The 21,111-nt window shown below is 45.3% G+C and overlaps 1 protein-coding gene across 1 annotated transcript in view; it reads right to left on the bottom strand.

Moving 5' to 3' along the window:
• Positions 1-179: 179 nt before the first annotated feature.
• The window catches only part of FAM117A (family with sequence similarity 117 member A), a 38,221-nt gene continuing 17,289 nt past the window's right edge, over positions 180-21,111 (bottom strand). Inside the window, exons 2-8 of the mRNA XM_061589662.1 lie at positions 19,607-19,785; positions 12,000-12,089; positions 10,063-10,176; positions 9,114-9,248; positions 7,374-7,602; positions 5,156-5,276; positions 180-1,862 (exon numbers count right to left, since the gene is read on the bottom strand). Of these exons, the coding sequence (XP_061445646.1) occupies positions 1,523-1,862; positions 5,156-5,276; positions 7,374-7,602; positions 9,114-9,248; positions 10,063-10,176; positions 12,000-12,089; positions 19,607-19,785 (1,208 nt within the window). The 3' untranslated portion in view covers positions 180-1,522. The remainder of the gene's footprint in view (positions 1,863-5,155; positions 5,277-7,373; positions 7,603-9,113; positions 9,249-10,062; positions 10,177-11,999; positions 12,090-19,606; positions 19,786-21,111) is intronic.

Here is a 21,111-nt window from a genome sequence, read left to right as displayed (position 1 = left end):
AGGTATATCTCCAACTAATAGAGTGGTAGCTGGTGGAATACCAGTTGTGTCCAGCACTCAATCCAGTCCCACTGACTTCTCCATCTCTGTTCCCCAGACAAGGTGCAGTATAATTATTTATAAATATAAATGCATATATAAATATAAAAATAGAAATAAATACTTCAGATAGCCCAACATTTTTATTTTATTTTTTTAATTGGTTTAAACACCAAGATCTGCAAAAGCCTCTCAAGACAAGGCAGTGAGCCTCCAAGGCTAACATTCGTTCATTAAGCTTTTGTGATACATACATTAAAATTTACAAAACTTCAAAAGTAGCTGCAAAAATACTGTCTTCAATAGAAAATATAGTTTCTATCGCAGGTTCAAGAAAAACCCTTCCAATGCAATCCAGAGGCTTAGTTAGCAACAAGACAAGAAGTCACTTTCATTTCTAATACAATTTGCAATCAAGGCATCACCAGGTTTAAGGCCTTTCACAGTTGTGCTGTGGTGTGGGGATGCAGGTGGCCTAAGATGTAAGTATAAGTGAACCATGGGGTCTTCGGAGTGCTCTTCTGTGTGTTAAAAAGTGGGGTTAATGCTGAGCTGATTTCCCCAGACTCACTGACCAGAATAGGAGTAGTGTCAGACCTAGTTAGACTGGCCAAATTACTATAAAAAAGGAAGATGGTTGAATTGATATATGCTAAGAGTTGCATTCCACCAGGGAACTTTAGACATTGTTTTGGCTTGAGCTTCAGTCTCTTTTGCCAAAACTCTTGCAAAAAGGTCTCCTGGAAATGATGCGGGGTGGGGTGGGGTGGAGAGAAGCACGCTCCCTTGTTCTTACTCCATAAGAAAAGGGAATCTATTTGAAGACCTCTACCTCAAAAAAGGCACACATTGAGTATCTGCCAATTCAACTTTTACCTGTTGTGGCATGATTAGAAGAAAATGCTTCCTTTAAGCATTTTGCTGACTGTGTTCCAGTAATGCTAGCCCCACAGAGTGCAGGGCAGGATATAAAATAAGCCCTAGATTATAGATTTTGCATTCCCTGGAAACAGATTGCCCAGCTCAGCTCTTGCCCAGCAGTCATCTGCTAGACCAGTGTACACCATCTCCTCTGGATACATGTAAACCCTTTCATCCTCCCTATTCTGTAGAAATCCCAAGACACATCCTTAGGATAATTAAACCATACATGAGCTCTTTCCTCACCCAGCACGTGAACAAGAGGAAAACCTGGTAGGTAATAGTGTGTGTCTTCCATCAGACAGGACTAGGTGTTCTTTGGACATTGCAATAGCAAAAGGATAGTGATGTGAACTCATAGGGAAAGGAAGTGCTTTAAGTACCAAGAGTCAAAGGAAAAACTACTGTGGCTGCAGAGTCCAGTGACAATCTGCATTTCTAAGGCTGTTGCTGGAGCACATGCGTCCTCAAAGTGCTCAGTTCTCTTAGTTCCAAGGCACTCTTCTCCGCAGGCCATGGAGGGACCACAGATCTATTTTGTGTCTGCCCCACTCACTGAGCTTCAGACAACCAGAGAACTGTGGAAGAGGACGGTGTCTTCAGTCTGGTGCCGCTTCCAGGACTCCAAGCTCAGCGGAGGCGATGTAGCATTCTCACCAAAGTCGTCTCCTCTTGAGTCTTTCCGCAAAGTGAGGATTGGGACTGTGGAAGTGGGCTGGCATGAGAACGTGCCTGGTGGCATTGGGCTGGGAGAGGAAGCGAAGTCTCTGAACAGGAAGTCTACATTGGGAATAAAAGGTTTCACCAGGCTGAATTGGCAAAAGGCAGAGCCAGTGGGGTTGAAGTGGACTTTGTTCTTATCAGGACAGGACGGCAGGAAAGTCTGATCAGGGCTTGGTGGCCTAGAATGGAAGAAATCACAAAGAGAAAAGGGTGAGGAATGCAATGATGAATGCCACCAAGTGCCTGAGCGTTTTGACTGGTCACTGTAAGATTCTCTGCAGTTGGCACAGAAAGGAGGAGTATGCGATGAACGACAATCTTCCATGTTTCTTGGCTTCGCAATTTAGGCCAGGGGAGGGGAATCTTTGGCCCTCCAGATGTTGTTAGAGTAACTCCCATCAGCCCCAGCCAACATGGCCAATAGCCAGGAATGGTGGGAGTTGTATCTCAACTCATCTGGAGGGTCCCCATCACTGCTATAGGGCAAAAAGTGATAGTGTGAGAGGTAGCTACAAAGAAAAGGTAGGATGTGGCACAGGGTTTTGTGCAGCAATTAGCAGAGTAGGGACGTTTGCAATGCACTTTTTCAGTGAAATCTTATTCCATCCTCATAAACCCACCCACAAGGAGTATTTGATTAGAGTATTGGTTTGCCTGTTGAGCACTAAGGATGCCTAGAAACATGGCACTGATGTTTAGGGATTGAGAAAAAGTGTCTTCTCCTGTATGTTATCTATTCCAAATCAATGTTGTGTGTGGAGCCAGTATCTATCTGTTGTGGGGACAGCCAGGAAATCAGGTGGGCTGGATGTGTATATTTGAGAGACTGCTCCAGCCTTTCCAACACCAGCCCCACCCCACATTCCACAAGTGGCAAGGTCTATTTTTGCTAAAGATTTGTTACCAGCATAGTTGTCAAGTGCAACCAATTCAAGACAATGAGTTTTCTTTAAAATAAGCCCTCCAAGGAAAAAAAGAGAACAGTTTCTATTCGTAAGGCTCACATTCAAAAAAGCAGATGCAACATTTGCTAAAAGCTTGGAGTGGAGATGCTATTTGCCAAGTGGAATTTCAGCAGCAGTAGGTAGAACATGTTCTCTCCAACTCTGATGCCCCTAAGAGTTTCATTCGTCTTTACTATTGCTCAGTTTTGCAGCTGAATTACATAGCACGGACAGCACTCTTACATATTCAATAAAAATGCAGGGGTTACAGTGTCAGATTAGGAAGACTCAGGTTCTGATTGCCACTCAGGCATGATTTTGTGGGTGACCTTGGGCTGATCAGCCTAGCCTACTTCACAGGGCTGTTGTGAGGATAAAAAAAGGTAGGGAGATTATAAGCCATCCTCGGCACCTTAAGAGGTGGGATAAAGATATCAAATAAATAAGATGTTTCTCTATCAATACTGTATGGAGATTGTGTTAACTAGAAACCAGTCAGGGCAACTCCTTACCTCTTCTACCCAAATCTCTATCCATTTTATACAGTAGTGGGGAACTGGATCTAATCGGCCACTATGACATCAGGAAAATCATTCTTTTACCCATGCAGTTTGAATTCAAGGAAGATTTTTCCTACAGGGCTTGTTATGCACCAGTCAGCCGACTGGCAGTTACAGTAAGCTCCGCTTTGGGCAGGGACTGGATGAAATACCAAGTCCCTAACTGAACTCTGTAGCACAGGCAAATTCCACAGGGTTAGCTGTCAATGCCAATCGGCCAACTGGTGCTGAGAGCAAGCCCCACTAGCCAAGAACAATCAGGAGCACACTTTAAGGCTCACAGTTGTTCCTTTGCAGCCATGTCTTTACCTGTCCCACACATATGATGTCGAGTGTAAGGAGGTGAGTGTGGTTTGGTGAAAACATCCTTGTGAGCCAAATTATTATTATTAGATTAGATTTACTAGTCACTTGATACCCAAAGATCGCCAAGTGACATACAATATTAAGAACAAAAACAGTACACTATAAAAAACACCCCTGCTATACAGCCACAGGAAGCTCTCCCAGCCTACTAACAATAAATATTATCATCTCAGTTTATCAAACACCTGGGGAAAAAAAGGTAAGTCTTTACCTGGCGCCGAAAAGATGCCAATGAAGGCGCTAGGTAGACCTCACTGGGGAGCATATTCCACAGATGGGAAGCCACAACAAAAAAGGCTCTCTTCCTTGTCACCACCCTCTGAGCCTTCCTCAGAGGAGGGACCTGTAAAAGGGCCTCAGAAGAAGATTGAAGGGTCCAGACAGATTCATATCAGGAGAGGTGTTCCAGAAGATATTAGGGTCTTGAGCCATCAGAAGCTTTATAGGTCAAAACCAACACTTGGAATTGGGCTCAGAAGCGAACAGGCAACCAGTGTAACTGGAACAGGATTGGTGTTATATGCTCTGTTTGCCTTGAACCCATCTACAATCGGGCAGCCACATTCTGGACTAACTGAAGTTTCCGAACCATTTTCAAAGGCGGCCTCAAGTAAAGCGCATTGCAATAATCCAACCTTGAGGTTACCAGAGCATAGACTACTGTAGCCAGGTTATCCCTCTCCAAATAGGGTTGTAGTTGGGCCACTAGCCTAAGGCGATGGAAGGCACTCCACATCACTAAGGCCACCTGTGCCTCAAGCGACAGCAGTGGATGCAGCAGAACCCCTAAACTACAGGCTCACTCCTTCAGAGGGAGTGTGACCCCATCTAGAGCAGGCTGCAGAGCACTTAGCTGGTCAGAGGAACCACCCACCAATACCATCTCAGTCTTGTCTGGATCAAGATTCAGTTTAGTGGCCCTCATCCAGTCCATTACTGCAACCAAACACTGATTCAGCACATCCCATTGTTTCATCTGCTGATGAAAAGGAGAAACAGAGCAGCATGTCACCAGCACACTGATGACAACCTGCTCCAGAACTCCGTATGACCCCATTCAGTGGTTTCATGTAGATGTCAAAAAACATGGGGGACAGCACTGACCCCTATGGGACCCCATACTGGAGAGTCCATGGAGCTGAGCAATGCTCCCCAAGAACCACCTTCTGGAGCTGGCCATCCAAGTAAGAACCTAACCACTGCAATGTGGTGCCCCTAACACCCAACTCAGACAGTTGCCCCAGAAGGATACCATGGCCAATGGTCAAAAGCCACTGAAATATCAAGGAGGATCAACAGAGACATACACCCCTTGTCTTTCTCACAACACAGGTCACTGTACAGGGTGACCAAGGCGGTTTCCATACCAAACCAAGACCTGAATCCCAACTGAAACGGATCTAGAAAATCAGTTTCCTGGATCTGGTTGGCAACCACCCTTCTCAGGAACCTTGCCCAGAAATTGCCTCATATGGCCCTCACGCTGGACATTTCCCAGTCATGATTTTATAGGAGGTGAACAGCATTACATAAAGTCAGTTTTAGCATCTAGATTTGCTCTGTCACCTACAGCTTATAAGAGGTAAGTATCCCCCTACTTACGCCACTTCCTCAAAAGCACGGATTTTTTCACAACCTTCCGGTGGTTCTCGCTTGAACACATAGGTGTGATTGGGACGAGGAGACAAGGCAAAGGCAAGAACTGGAGAAGTGTTGCCGTTTTCTGGCAGAAGGGGGAAAAATTGAAAGGCTTAAATTTGACATAGACAAATACAAAACTAACAAGAAACAATGTATCAATTATACCAGACACTAGCAAGATTTAAGATAGATTGAAGAGTAACCAAGAAGTGGTTTTTACACATCTTTGCTGGAAATGTGTTCATCAAGGAATATTGGAATGAAATCCTATTGTCTCTGCAGGTGGTTTCCTTACGTCACCCATGTACACTCCGTGGCTCTCCAGATGCTGCTGAACTACAGCTCCCATCAGTCTCAGCCAACACAGCTCATGGTCAGGGATGATGGGAGCTGTAGTTCAGCAGCATCTGGAGAGCCACGGAGTAACCACCCCTGGTAGCTCAAGTGCAGACATTATCTCTTTAAATTCATCCCAAGCACTGAACATCTCCAGTAGTGCTTCAGGCATCAGAATGGCCCACAAGAAGTAGCCATTCTTACAACTTTGAACAGAATTAGAGAATGAATCAATATCTGGAACAATAATTCACTTACTGTCCCATCTGGGACATGAATTATAAAGCTATTCTTGTAGCCTCTTCTGTACATTCAGTCTTAGTAAAAACCAAGGACTCCCAATATGTAAAGACAGGCCCTATGGAAGCAAACAGCAAGTGCCATCAGTGGTTAGATGGCATCACTTTTACAAACACATGGCAGTGTACTATAAAAGTATACAAATGAGTTGGCAGATATTTATATACTTGTAAGTGAGAATATAAGTATTGTTATAAATAAAAATCACTTGCTGGTTCTTGGTTGTTTGGCTTGCTATCCTCTACACTCTTGGGTTCGGTTGGTTTCTGAAGCCTGGGCCTGATACAGTAACATTGCGTCTGCACTTGCTCTGGTTCTCCAATGTTTCAAGCCTATCCTTTTACCACTCATTCCTGATATTTCTTCAATGTTTAAGGGCATTCCCAGAAATGGTGCCCACAAAAGCCTCAACATTTACAAGTCCTCCCCCATTCTTTTCCCTTCACTGAGCTCCACAGTATAGCACAGAATATGGTGGTTGTTCCCTGCCCTGGCTAGTCCCCAGATCCATATAAAGTGGGAGATCTTCATACAGCAGATGCAACCAGAAGCTGGGATTTTCACATTTCTCTTCCAACAGGCCTAGAAACTTGATTTAACACAGGCTACAATCCAGAGGATTCTTCATTTCAGAAGCATTACAACAGCAAACCTTGATAAGCATGATCAGATCAGGTATAAAGTTCAGGCCAAACTAACTACATTGCAACCTTACGTTGTGACCTTGTTTAGACACAGCACACCCTTTGCTCTCCCTAACCTCCGTGCTCTTCTTTTCTCTTTATGTTGATGGACATTAGGTTAGAGGGGCATGGAAGTGTCAATGAGCCATGGGACGGTCAGGAAAGGCTGGATCTGTTTGTTTTAGGGTTAATTGATTTAAATTAGCAACATAATACAAGTCAGTTAAATAAGGTCCATGCTCCAATGCCTACCCTTCAGGTACCCTCCCACCAATTCCTCAAGGAGAGCTAAGGCAATGCCTGCCAAGCAGAGGCCCTGGACTGTTCCAGACTGTTGCTATTTTTGGGTGGCATTCAATCATATACAGGCAAATTCTGGTTGCACAATTATAGTTGAATGAGAGGTCTTGTGCAACAAACCCACTTCCCCAAAAGATCAGACTTCTGTGATAAGAAAAGCAATAGGAAAATGCAGTGGAAAGTGTGGGGTAACACTTGCTTTGATGCAAACAAATCAAGCTGAAAGCTCACTGAAGAGGTCACCCGGAAGCACCCTATGATGTCCTCCAGCTTCCAGACTGTGTTCTGATGCTTCCAAGGGTCATACATCTAAAGCATATTTAATGCACATTCCTCCCCGCAAAAATATCCTGCGAATTGTAGTTTAAGAGTGCTGAGAGCTGTAGCTCCGGGAGGGATAAATTCACAAGGGAGGGGGAAGAGATGTGCTTTAAGTGTATGATGTGTATACAGCCACAGGCAATTCAGAGCAAATAAGGCCTAAAATACCTCTTTAAAATGCACTGCTTTTCAAGGGCCCCATGCGCCTGGAGCAAGCATCGCTGACCTTCCTGGCTTACCTTTTCCCTTGGCCTCCAGTGCTGGCTTTTCCAACACACCAGGGGGAAGTTCTTCTGCTGCTGCTTGAGCAGGCGTGTGTGGGGATCGTCCAAGTGCAGCTGAAGGGGACGGAGACAGAGAAAGACTGCTGCAGCTGCTACTGCTGTGATCCAGCCGCAACAGCAAGGAGTCCCCAGTGCTTCTCTGGAGAGGAGCTGGGGCTCTGTGGCCATCCGGAACATCGAGAATCTAGAGAGAAAGATACTACTGAGGCACAGGCAGGGCAAGCAGGAATGTTCAGAGCAATGGGGAGATCTGGGTAAGAATGAATATTGATTTATTTCATCTTCACCCCATTCTTCTCCCAGAGCAGCTCAAGCAAGATCAATAATACTAATAATAACAGGGAGGAAGGGCGGGACATTATTATTAAAAAGGCAATTTCTGTCTGCAGAATTACAGTTTAAAAGACATAACACTAAAGGAAAAAAGGGATGAGGATGAAAGAGGAAAAGAAGCATGCTCCAGCACTAATTCTTAAGGAGGTCATTTTCCCCCCTAATTTTCCAGCTGGAGTGGAAGCTGTTCAGGGAAAGGTAGAGTCCAATGGAGCTAGTCTCCAATGCTTCTCCCTCCCACAGCATGATGGAATATGGGCATACTCTGGAAATCATGGTGTGCATGTTGGATAGGGATGGGAACAAGAAAGGCAAACATGCACTTGCCTGTGACAGCTTCCCATCCCATAGATAATACCACCCATTTATTTTAGGCCAGGAGGGGGGGACAGCAGCAACAGCCTTGGGGCTCGGGGAAGGAAGACTTGCAGTGAGACAACACCACCATGGCTTGATCGTTCTGCAACTATGTGCTTTGGCACAGGCATAACATGTGGGGCACTAGCTTAACTTATGAGGAGAAAGCAGGGGAAAGTCAAAACTCCAGATGCGACTCCCCCGCTCAGGCAGCCATAGCCCAACAGCTGCTCTTTGGTACCATAGCTCTGCAGCCGGGAGGAGTCAGGACTAAGCTGTGAGTTGCACCGTAGCTGCTTGCAACCATGCTCCCATGAGTCCTCTTTCTTTTGCAAACTACCTGCTTGAGGGGGGTGCTTTCAAGCCGAGGAAGAGGGAACATTTAACCCTTCTCAGTCAGAGCTCTCTTCCCCGCAGAAACTGCTGCTTTAAGCCTTGCCAGAGTACTGGATCCATGTGTGCCTCAAACACACATCCCAGGCAGAGATGTAAGCAGCAATGCAGTGGTAGGAGTGGTGGGAAGACTGGAGGAGAGGACAACGGGCCAGTAAGATCCAGGTTAAGCACTTCTTTTCTTTCTCTCTTTTCCCACAGGCATTTCATTATAAGCAGGGGTAGTTTGCCCTCCGGAGGAGATCTGGCACCTCTGCTGTGGCTCAGCTACGTAGGGAAGGATGCTGTGCAGCCCCACAGCACAAAAGAAACAAAGTAAACGCATCTGCTTTTTAAAAATGTATCATGAACTGGATGCGATATAGTTCTATATGAAGTTGCCCAGTATTTCACTTTCCTTGTCAAAAGTTTGGAAATGTCAGCATGGAGAATTTCAGAGGACAGTTCGGCATATGAGAGCCCAGGTGGGGGGAGGGGAGGCTGTGCACTGAACGAGCAGTGCAAAGGGGGCATGAATATAGAGGTGGCATCCCAAGTTAAGCAGAGCGTTCTGGATGAGGCTTTCCTATCTAACGTGTCCCAGCAGGCTTTCAACAGCCAGCCAAAACTCACCCTGAGGAGCTCCTCATCTCCTTGCTCCTTGACAAACACCTCTTCCAGTTCCTGATTCAGACCATCGACGTTGTTGTGCAAACAGGGGCTGATCGACACAGCCGTTGAAGCTGGAAAGGATGCAGGTGGGGAAACCTGTAACAACATACAATCACCTGTTAAAAGAAGCCGCTGGCACATTGGTGCAAACAGAAAACATTCTCCCAGATGGTGTTAGGTCGGGGGGGGGGGACGACCCTGTGGCCCTCCAGATGTTGCTGGACTACAACTCCTATAATCCCCGACCATTGTCCATGCTGGCTGGGGCTGATGGGAATTGGAGTCCAACAATGTCTGGAGAGCCAGAAGTCAGGTAGGTGCATGCTTAATGGGCCAGTCCCACCACTCTGACCTGGTATGATGCAGACTCAGACCATCGGTCTACCTAGTTTGGGACCTTCTGGTAACACCTCTTCAAAGCTCTCAGGCACAGGCCTCCCACAATCCTGCTCCCCAATATCCTTCTAACTGGTAGGGCTTGAACCAAGGACCACATCACATGTTTCTCAACACTGAGCTCTGAACCCTTTCCTTTTTCTATGTGTGTCTAAGGGATATAAAGAGGCCTGGAGGTTGAGAAATGAACCTGGAATGCCTAATTCAAGCCGCAGCTCAGCCACAATCTCCAGTGGGAGCTTTGAACAAGTCTCTTGACGTTCTTGTACAAGGTCAGCATGGCCAAGAGGAAGTGTGTCCACCCAGTTCATTGTATGGTCATGGTGTGTGTGGGGTGAAGAGAATGATTTTGCGCTCCCGCCTTTGATCCCAACTGAATACTTTGAACTCTTTCCCAAGAATAACCTCAAACTAGTATCTCGCCAACAGCCCACTGAAGACTGGACCATGTTTCCTCTGGCCGAAGCCAACTTCTGGGCAGGCACAACAACAAAAAGGAAGATGCAATACATACCTTGGCTGGCGAGAGCACACTATGATCCCCTTGAACTGAGGAGCCCCGATCTTTCTCTCTGCTGTTCTTGGCCCCCAGCTTCGTCCGCTGGAGCTGCTGCTTCAGTTTAGCAATCTAAGGAATGAGAAGATGACCTCCATTTAGAAGAGGAAAGTACTTCCCGGCTGGTCAAACAGCTACTCCTCACAATTTCTTCTGCCCACACAAAAGTGCAGGTGGTAATTCTGCAAGGCTACATTCCACTACTGATTTGTTGCCCAATCATCAAATAATTGTGATAGGACTATTTTTTTTCTGCATAGCCAATGTCACAAGTTCACCTGCTGCCTATTCTTTTAAGTAACTGAACGCACACGGAGAGAGACGGTTTTTAAGAGCACAGCCAATGAAGTTGCCAGGGAAGCAGCAGCAGCTCTGCTTAAGCTTCCCGTGGGCGACCCAGCCTTCTCTGGTTCACTTTGGAATACAGTGCTGATTCTTCTGTGCCACTGATTTTTAAATACTCACCTGGCCCTCTGAAAATATTTGGGACCCTGCAAGGCTTAGGGGAATCCACCCCAGCACTGTGGTCCAAACAGGCAGAGTTGTTTTTCCCCCCAAGTTCTTCAGTGATAACCTTACATCCTTTGTTACCTAGTGGAGGGGCACTTAACTGTCTAATCCTGACACACAGCCAAGTCCACAAGCAGAACAGCACTCTCCCTACCGGCAATTTCAAGCAACTGGTAATCAGAGGCACACTGTCACCGGCAGTGGAGGTAGGACACAGCCATAGTGGCTAGCAGGCATTATTTATTTATAAGAAAATATGTACCACCCTCTAGCAAAATATCAGAGCAAGCAACATAGGAACATTTAAAAACAATACAAAAATAATCATTAGAACGACTGGCTAGTCAAAAAACATTTTGGACAGCAGAGTAGGCCTGTTGGCACAAGAAAGTCTGCAAGAGACACCTGAAGATCAAAAGCAGCCTGTAAGCGGCAGATAAGTACAAGAGTTCACTTGCACCTGTTTCTGATACCGTTTTATTGTTTTTATGTTGCATTTTTTATACTGGTTAGCGATCTTGGAATATTAAATGGTCTAGAGATGCTTGAAAATAAGTAACAACAATGTGCTCTCAGGCACAGTATAGCTGGGTCAAGCCAAGGCTCCAGCTGTCAAACCCCAGGTTTTTAATCAATTGCCCCCTGCAAGCTATTTTTTAAAAATAAAAATACATACATACAAAGCTGCCACCTATGTCCTTCCAATGGAGCAAATGAAGAGGCAAAGCCTTAGAATCGGTATTAAAAAAAAAACTTTTTTTTTTTTAAAAACCAAGTTTTGATTCATCCAATGCATTTCACCACATAGCCAAACATCTTGCACTCCAGGAAGAAGCTAGAGAAGGGACTTGAGGGCACGACTTTCCCCAGGTGACATTCTACAAATTTCTGTCCCTCAAAACAGAGACACTGCTAGATTTGTTATGTTTTGCCCCCACAGGTTCCAAGGGAAAAGTCCACTGAGTGCATTATATCTGGGAAACAAATCCCATGTTTGACGCACCAGTTCTGAGGCTTCTCCTAGTCAGCGTGCTGTAGACAATACTGAGCTAGGTGGACCAATGGCCTGACTCAGTGTAAGGCAGCCTCCTGTGGTGGAGCTGCCGCCGCCTCCTCAGCCACTGCATCTTCCTCCTCTTTTCAGTGGAGGACACAAGCAGCATTCAGCCAGCACAGTACCTGGCCTAATATTGTAAACTGACAGAGCCCAAGGGGAAGATTCCTTATTCAGTGAAACAACTGGCCAATCATCTATTAACAGCACTAAAATCTGGGTTTCTGGGATGCACAATACAGGCAACTGCTGCAACATGTGTTTCGGTGGCTTTTGCACACTGTGCGGTGGGAAAAGAGGCTTCATTTGAATTGCCCAGTGGACCTCTTACCTCTCTGCGATGATCCATGCTACTCCACGAGGCTGAGCGCTTATGGGCTGCAGCTTTCCCCACCTCTGTTTCGTGCCAGGACACAGGAGTCTATAATGAGAGAAAAGAATTCAACAGAACTTAGCCAGTTCTGGGGGTTCCCAAATGGTGGTCTGCGAGCTCCGTTTGGGTGGTCCGTGGCATGTCTGGATTTACGGGTGAAGATGGGAGAGAGCATTTAATATTCGTATTGATTTTTCATGGTATTTTTTATTGCTCCTTCTATTTCTTATATTGGATTACAATTTGAATTCTACGGAATTCAAAATGTAATACAATAAACTACAGTATACAGGATGGTATTCAGTCCTAGTCCTACTCAGAGTATATCCACTGAAATTGACATGACTTAGGTTCGTTAATTTGTAGGTAGGACTTAGCTGAATACAACCCATAAGGAATAAAAGCATTAAAAAAACAATTAAAAATCATACCATATAGCACAGCACATTACAACTGCTACAACAGGAAGAAAAATCATTACGTGGTCTGCCAAGCAGTCAGCAATTTTCAAGTGGTCCATGGGCGAAAAAGTTTGAAAAATCACTGGTCTAGGCCATGACAATTTTCTTGTTAAGAGTCATTCTGAAAGCAAGCAATTGAAAGAAGCATCATGCCTAAGGGCTGCTTTGCAGGACTTTTAAAATAAAAATATCACATTTATGTTGGAAAAAGTGTACATGTGCATGCACACTGACATTCTACATAGGAAACTCTAGCTGCTGCTTTCCAATGCATTTGGACTGTACATTTGCTTGGCCGCGCCATCCTGCATAACAATGTCAATATAAAATGCCATGACATTTTCAGGAAAGATTTGGGAACTACTTTGTTGCCTTTGGATTCTCTCTTACAGTGTAAGATACCCAAAATTCACATAGAACCAGTAGCACACAGGTTCCTTCAAAAGAATTATTCCAGAAGTGTTCCCAAGGAGAAAGCCTTAAACCAAAGGAGTGTTCATCCATATTTTAGCCTGTGAAGCTTAAGCAAAGCTCTGGCCTACACTGTTTGGAGGGAAAACAGGGCTCTCAAGAACATAGCTAGCAAATTTATGGGCTTGCATGATTGGTCTTTATTCAAGAATTGTAGCCCACCACACATGGCAATTTAATACTGCGTATATACAAAACAAACTCTAAACAGATTAAAAACAGACCAAGCACTTCAAGCAAAACTATAACAGATTCCATCCACAAGCAACAGTCTCAGTGCAATGTGATACTATCACTCTTAAGACTAAGGATCAACCAGATACGCATCGGATGGCATATAGCAATTCTCATCTGGCCTCCGTGACCTGTCCGAAAATGGCAAACACAACAGTCCTATGAGGCATGGAACAAGAAGAGATACACAAATGCAAAGCATTTTACAAGCTAAACAGGGTTGCACTTGCCTGTTCACTGTGATTCAAGAGGTTTGCCATGCAGACACAGCTGGCCTGTGCATACATGGTACTCAATGTGGGACTGTACAGAGGCAAATAAAGTGGCAATGTTACCTAAGTGAATGCAAGTGCTTCCAGACAAGTAGCTTGCCAGCCCCACCATTCAAGCATTACATCGATTTACAGTAATAGTAGAGGCTCCAATGTCAGTAGGGCAGTGAATCCACCACAGATTCATTTCCCCACTGACATCAGAACCACCAGCCTCCACTAAAGTATAACCAAGAGGACAGCCCCCTGTCCAACAGCCCAGATGGACATTCCACACTTCCATCTTGCTAGCTATGCTTCAAGATCAGCAGCACTTGACCTATACAGTAGGGCCCCACTCACGGCGAGTTATGTTCCAGACCTCCACCTAAAAGTGGAACTCCATCAATAAAATGGTGCCCGATGCCCGAAAAACACTGTAAAAGCGGAACAAGCACTGTATGAGTGGGGCCCTACTGATTGAAAACTGCTATATTAGCGGAACACCGAAAAGCAGGCCGCCAAAAAGGGGGCCCTACTGTACTAGCATAGACAAAGCTATTAAGGACTGAAATTTTCCACACATCTTAATGCTCCACACTGATCACTCATTTTTGGAGATGGCTTTGGGACAGTTTCATTTCTTCCACTGGAGCAGCTGCCTTTCTATTAGCAAGACTGACCTCCCCAGAGAGGCTGTTGTAAAATGGGAAATCTGGCAACTGGTTGTTCTTTTTAATCCAACCCTGTTGAATAACCCTGCAGCAGCAAAAGATGCCTGGACTTGAAAGTTGCATAAACAACTGCAAATATCCCACCATTCCTACCGGTACAAGGCTTGCAAGTGGCAAGAGGCGAGCTGCAGAGGGCAGCTTGAAGCATTCTGCTGAATGCCAAAGACCCATTCCTGCCAGGAAAAAAAAAAGAGTGCCCACAAGTGTTGGGTTAATGCTGGACAAAAAGTTGCTACCCTACTCTAAAGTGAAGCGTTCTGGAAGCAACAGGAAATAGCAACCACACTCTAGTACTACCAGGTATTTTTTAACCTTGAGATAAAAAGGTTTATCTTCCAAGTTGTGAAGTGCTGGTCATGAGAGGAAATTCCACCCGTGCCCCCATGGGAGACTCAAACCAGGCAGCGGTTAGGTCTCAAAACTACTTGCAGGAGAAACCCTGCCCACAATGCAAAGTGCAAACCACTGCATCACACTGTTGCGGGGAGAGCTTCCTGCCCCAGCTACCAGTTGTCAAAAGCGCTGAGCTGCCCTCTGTCTGGAAACCCACATCACCCTGCAGTGAAGAACCCAGTAACTTTTGCAGTTTCATTTCTCTTTGCTTCATAGGGAGAGGCAGTCACGCCACAGACACGTCAGAAAAGGATAGCAAATTGGCTGGTAGACTTTGTGCTCATCCTGTGCGTTTTGGGCAGAAGGAAAGCTGCAGGCTGCCTCCAGTCCCAAAGCATATGCAAGAGCTGGTTTGATGGTGGAGGAGAGAGAGGGAATTTCATGTGCCAGTTGCAACTCTTTGGGCTGCCACATGGAGACCTAACTTTCAGACCCTGCCTCTCAAGGCCAAAGCCTTCCTTCATGCGGTAGGAAGTTTCCAAACACTTTATTCTAATGGTGGTCAAACAGCTTCCCCGGAGCAGGAAAGAAGGGGAGGAAAGCGCTTTGAGAAGCCATCCAAGTTTGAAATCACAAGGTCAGATAATCTGCAGGGAAGGCGTGCCTCCAAATCTCATCCTCAAATAAAAAATCTTTTGCGTTCACACCAGAAAGTGAGCCGCAGTGCCCACAAAATGCAGCAGGTCTGGGAAGCTCTGTTGACATTTACACCAGCTATTGCACAAAAAGGACTTCAGGCACTCGTTCACCCATGATCTGCGCTTGGGCACAGTCTACCCCAATCCGCACACTTCCCCTATGGGAGAGACAGCAATGTGGGCACAACACCACTGTGTCACACAGCACAAAGAACCAGTGATAAAAGGTTAACATGTTGGTCTTGGGCTAGGGAAACTTGAATTCAAGTCCCAAACATGCCCAAAGTCATCTAATAAACAAGGCTCTTAGCCCAGCTTACCAAAAAGTGTTGTTGTGAGGATAAACTGGGATAGCCCCAAGTTCCTTGGCCATTTCAGTAATGAAGCTTATGTGGTTGTCAATGCTGACTGGTCTGCATCTTGGGCAAAGTCAATGAGAAGGCCACTGTGCAAAGGCTACCCAAGACATTCTACCTATCTAGAACTATATAACCCAGATCCGGCACCTTCTCTAGTAAGTATTTCCCTGGCCATCAAGATCAACAGATCCGACTGGGCTGTAGTTTCCACCATCACAGAAGACCAAAGGCCCGGTTCTCACAGAAGTGGCAAAAACACATACAGACTACACATCAGGGGGTCACACCTGAGTGCTCCCACATACACTTGCCCCTCCCTCCTCATAGACATCAATGTGGGGGGAGAGAGAAGGGGGTCAAAGTTTTCTGTGTGCAGGGATTATTTTTTAAAATATATTCAATTATGCAAGGCTCCATGTGTGGTTTGGAGTGGTACAATCCGAGAGCAAGTTTACCAGAGCAGTGACAGCCAACCCAAAGTCTGGATGTGAGGAGCAGCACTCTTGGTGATGGCACCCTAGTCCTGGAACTCCATCTCCAGGGAAACCTGCCCAGTGACTACTTTGTCGTTTCAGGCTGCCAATTAACTGGTTTGTTTTTCCAGCCTTTAATGCTCCAAGCCCAGTTATGCTGTATTTTTATAGCTTTGCTGGGCTGCTTTTCTAGCTTTAGCAATGCTGTTACCTTTGTCTAATGGGAGTTTTATAGATCTGTCACATTTCAAGCTGCTTCTATTCCAAGCCCATCTCTTAATGGAAAAGTCACCAAAGAAAGAGCGCAACTAAACGCTGAGCCCCGCAGGGAGCCACGCAAGCCAACATGCCTACTTGGTCACTGTCTTGAGACTGGCTTTGTAACACATCCATCTATGCACTCCAATTAAAAAGGCTAGATTTGCCTCTGCTTGAATGGCTGGGGTCATCCTTTTGTCTCAGAAGGGCCATTTGTTGCTCTACAGAAATATTTATAGGTTGCTAAGGGTTCCTCGATGGCTGGAGGCTTCCCACTCCATCCGGGAGCACACACGCCTCATGCTGAGCAGGCTCTTCCATTGCAAGAGCCCTCGTTTTTAAAGCAGCGCATGGCACACAGCCTGAGAAATGTTATATAAGGGTTTGGCCCAGAGCAGCAAGCAGAGCTGAAAAAGCTCTAAGCACAGAGTCCATTCCAGGAGGAGAGCGCCAAAGGCCAGCTGCCTCTGCATGCAACAAAAGCCAAGGAAAAGTCAAGCGGTGCTCAAACCAGCAGAAGCACAACAGGGAAGGCCTTCCCTAGAAAGCTGGGCAGACAAAGAACAGAGCTTGATACTAGGACAGAACTCGTCTGGCATGGGCATACATCTGAGAGAGAAAGAGATTTAAACTAAAGTTTGCCCAGTTTAACTTTTTTTTTTACACAGCATTTTTACATGATATAAGTTTAAATTAGATTGAAAAATTCATGAGCTTTAATCTTGCACATGTGGCTTTATAGGACTTCATCAAGATTTTTCTGTGTTTGCAATTTGATTTAGCTTCAGTACCAAGAGCCACAGTGAGAGCAGAAGGCTGGGCACGATGGCTAAACAAAACAAAGAGGCGCCCCTGTGGGGTAAGACCAAGGGCTTCACATGTAGACCCAGGTTGCTGGATACATATCCCAAGGACAGCAAATCTACTCTGAAAATCTATTTCTGCTCATGGATTGTTTTCACTAGATTTGGGCATTTGTGTTTGCTGTAAAAAATGCAACTAATATGCAACAAAATGCAGCAGTGAGACTGCTCACTGGGGCAGGGTATCGTCAACATGTCACCTACCTACAGAAAGAATTGCACTGGTTGCCCATTAGGTACCAGACCAAGTTCAAGGTTCTGGTTTTGGTGTACAAAGCCCTATACAGCTTGGGACCAGTATACCTGAAAGATCGTCTTGCCCCTTATATACCCAGCTGATCACTATGATATGCAGGTGAGGGCCTCCTGTGGATACCATCTTAACAGGGGGTCTATTCCTCACAACATAGGAAGTGAACCTTTAGTGTAGTGGCACCTACCCTGTGGAATTCCCTCCCCTTAAATATTAGACAGGCGCCATCTGTTATCTTTTCGGCACCTACTGAAGACCTTCCTCTTTAACAAGCCTTTTAAATAGAGACTTTACCTCAAAGATGTTTTATTTTAATATATTTTAAAGTCTTGTTCAAGATGTTTTAGTGTCTTTGTTTGCCACCATGGGCTCCTACTGGGAGGAAGGGTGGGATGTAAATTGAATGAAAAAATAAAACTACTAACAGTACTTCCATTTCCTACTCCATGTCCCATTTTAAGCTCCTTACTGTTTATCTCTTCTTTAGCAACTGCGGAGATGGTTTATTGATCATTATTGCCCGTTTACAATTTTTCGTGCAAAAAGTCAGTTGCATCTTGGGAGTCGACACAGGCAGAACAGGTATACATTTTCCACTTTATATACTGATGGGACTATGTTTTAGCAATCAGAATATTGAAGATACATTTTATATTTGTCAATTAATTGTTGTCACCTTCCCCATGTGCCTGGGATAGAACAGACTGACTTTACATCTTTTATATATATACCTCCTGCCACTGATCATCAGCCCAAGGAGCTGGGGTGCAATGACTGGGAAGGACACATTAGCCTTTTGCCTAGCCCAACCGACAAAGGGCCTTGTAGCATTGTTTAAAAACTAACAGACATATTACGACAAATACGTTCACAGGCTAGAGCAGGGATGGGCCCTCTGGATGTAGTTGGGTTGCACCTCTCATCATCGTTGACCATGGTCCATGGGGGCCGATGGGAACTGTAGCCCAACCACCTATGTTCCCCACCCCCTGGACTTGAGTCCATCAGGTACGTGATGGATGGCTCCAACAAAGTGGGCTTTAGCCCACAAAGGTTTATGCCATGTCTATTAGCCTTTCAAAGTACCACAAGACTCTGCTGCTTTTGTTACAGCAGGCTAACCTGGCTACTGTCCAGGTGGTCAGAGGATGACTGAGATCAGGCAAGGCCTGAGGCCTCCCTTTAGCAACTGCCAATTTCTCTTTAGCCAGTCTGCCTCTTATCAGGCATTTTTTGCTCCATTTCAAGCTCCTTTCTACAAGCGTAAGGGCTACAAGAAAGATGAAAGGCGAGGTTCTCAGGACACCTTCATCTCCACAGCAGAAACTAAATTCTGTAGTTGCACAACAGACCCTCCAGGCCTTTCTTGTCTATAGCCAAGGACTTTCATTAGAGAATGGAGGAAAATTTATTTCTTACATTTATATCTTACCTTTCCTCCAAGGAGCTCAAGGGGCCATATATGGTTCTCCTCCCTCTCCATTTTATCCTCACAACAACCCTACGAGGCAGGTGAGACTCAGAGACAGCGACTGGCCTGAGGTCACCCAGTGAACTTCATGGCTGAGTGGGGATTCGAACCCTGGTCTCCCAGGTCATAGCCCAGCACCTTAACCATTACACCACCCTGCCTCCCCAAGACTCTGCATCACATGTATTGGGCTAGGCCAGCCTTTCCCAACTAGTGGGCCACCAGGTGTTGGACCACAACTCCCATCAGCCTCAGCCAGCATTGCCAATGGTCAGGAAAGATGGGAATTGTGGTCCAACGACATCTGGAGGCCCACTAGTTGGGAAAGGCTGGGCTAGGCAAAGGGATGGCCTTAGTGGAGACAGAATTGTAAGGGAGCTGACAGCTACTTGGGGGGTTCCACCAAGCCCGAGGACAATGCTGGGATGAGTGGGACTAAGAACTATTTGAACCTTTGGCCTGATCCACCAGGGCTTTTCTTATTTTTTTATGAAGCATTTCAGTTGTGAATGTTCCCATAAACCCAAAACTGTTGATCTTTTTCTGGCCTGTGGGGACACAAGGCCAACTAAGCAAAATCAACGCCAGGCAGCTTTCAGCCTTCCCTCTCCAGCCGCCTTCAGTACCGCATACCATACGATCTGCTCCAATGTCCCATCATCACTCCATGTCCCCCCTTTAAAAAAAAAGAAGGCAGCTCCGGTACCTGGGTAGATTTGTCGCTCATATGTGCTATAGCAGCTCCTTCAGCATCCCGAGGCCACTGACCCAAGAGGTATGATCCAAGGACGGTGTCTAGGGAAGATGTGCGCCTCACCCTGGGCGGCCTGTTCCGGCAGGCCTTCTCAGCAGGGCTGGTGGCAGCAGCAGCACATGGGACGCTAGCTGGATAGGAAGGAAGAGAAACCAATTTAAGAACTTCAGGCCCTTCAGGCACCACTACCAAATCTCTTCCAGCAGTGTCAGCGGCTTGTCTGTTCCCTGTCACAGGTGCCTCAGTGGGGGAGGGGGGCTGCCTTTGATGAACATTTGAAAAGTTCCACTCATTCAAAATGCAGCAGGGCCTCGACTTTTGGATTACAGAGTTCTCTGTGATGATGCGCCCAGTTTCAATGGCTCCCAGTTTCCAAGCACAATTCAAAGTACCAACTTTTACCCTTAAAGCCCACGGTTTGGGGCTGGGTTGTTTTTTTTAGGGCCACCTCATCCCATATACACCTATCCACTTATTTATTTATTAGATTTATACCCCACCCTTCCTCCCAGTAGGAGCCCAGGGCAGCAAACAAAAGCACTAAAAACACTCTAAAACATAAAAACATTCAGATCTTGTAAGCTAAGATCTGTGGCTTCCTTTATGGAATCAATCCATCTCTTGTTTGGTCTTCCTCTTTTTCTACTCCTTTCTGTTTTTCCCAGCATTATTAAAAACATTAAAACAAAACATCTTTAAAAACATTTTTAAAAGGCTTTAAAAACATCTTTAAAAAAAAAAAGCTTTAAAAACATATTAAAAAGCAATTCCAACACAGACGCAGACTGGGATAAGGTCTCTACTTAAAAGGCTTGTTGCTTAGGTCTTTCATTTGATGCCCTCCTCAGTGAACCATCACCATCCAAGATGTGGTGAATGGGTGTATGAGACAAAGCCTTCTCTGTTGTGGCTCCACGGTTTTGAAAGCGTTACCCAGTAAGGCTCATTTGTAGGGTGGTCAATGTGCCCTACTTTTACAAAAGACAATTTACTGATTTGATGGGCTATCTGGTCCAAGTCCAGTTTAGAGATAAAGAACCCTAAGAAGGGAGAACAGGGGCTTTGAAGTTGCCCATCAACAGTTGGCACCTCAAGCCTAGACTGAGTAGGCACAGTGGTCACCTGGTTGATCTTCCCCGCTATAGTGAGATTTTCATAGTGAAATGTATTTTTATTTAGCTTATAGTAATTTTTCTTAAATTTGAAGCTATATATGCATATTAGCATATGCAAACTTTATGTAAATCTGTGTCTTCTTTCTCAACAATGCAATAAATGGGTATCCTACTCATTCAACCCCCTTATTGGCTTGCTTTTAGATGCTTGTCAAAGCTCTACTTTTGCTTTACACCAACTCAAATTTCTTTTTTTTTAATGTTGCAACTTTCTGTTGCTTATTGTACTGTTTTATTGCTTTTGCTGCCTACTTGCTGTAAAAATTTGTTTTACTGTATTTT

This window comes from Rhineura floridana, chromosome 11 (assembly GCF_030035675.1).
Source record: "Rhineura floridana isolate rRhiFlo1 chromosome 11, rRhiFlo1.hap2, whole genome shotgun sequence".
In the NCBI taxonomy this organism is placed as follows: Eukaryota; Metazoa; Chordata; class Lepidosauria; order Squamata; family Rhineuridae; genus Rhineura; species Rhineura floridana.
The sequence above is the reverse complement of the archived record's forward strand: the minus strand, read 5'-3'. Positions and strand labels throughout refer to the sequence as shown.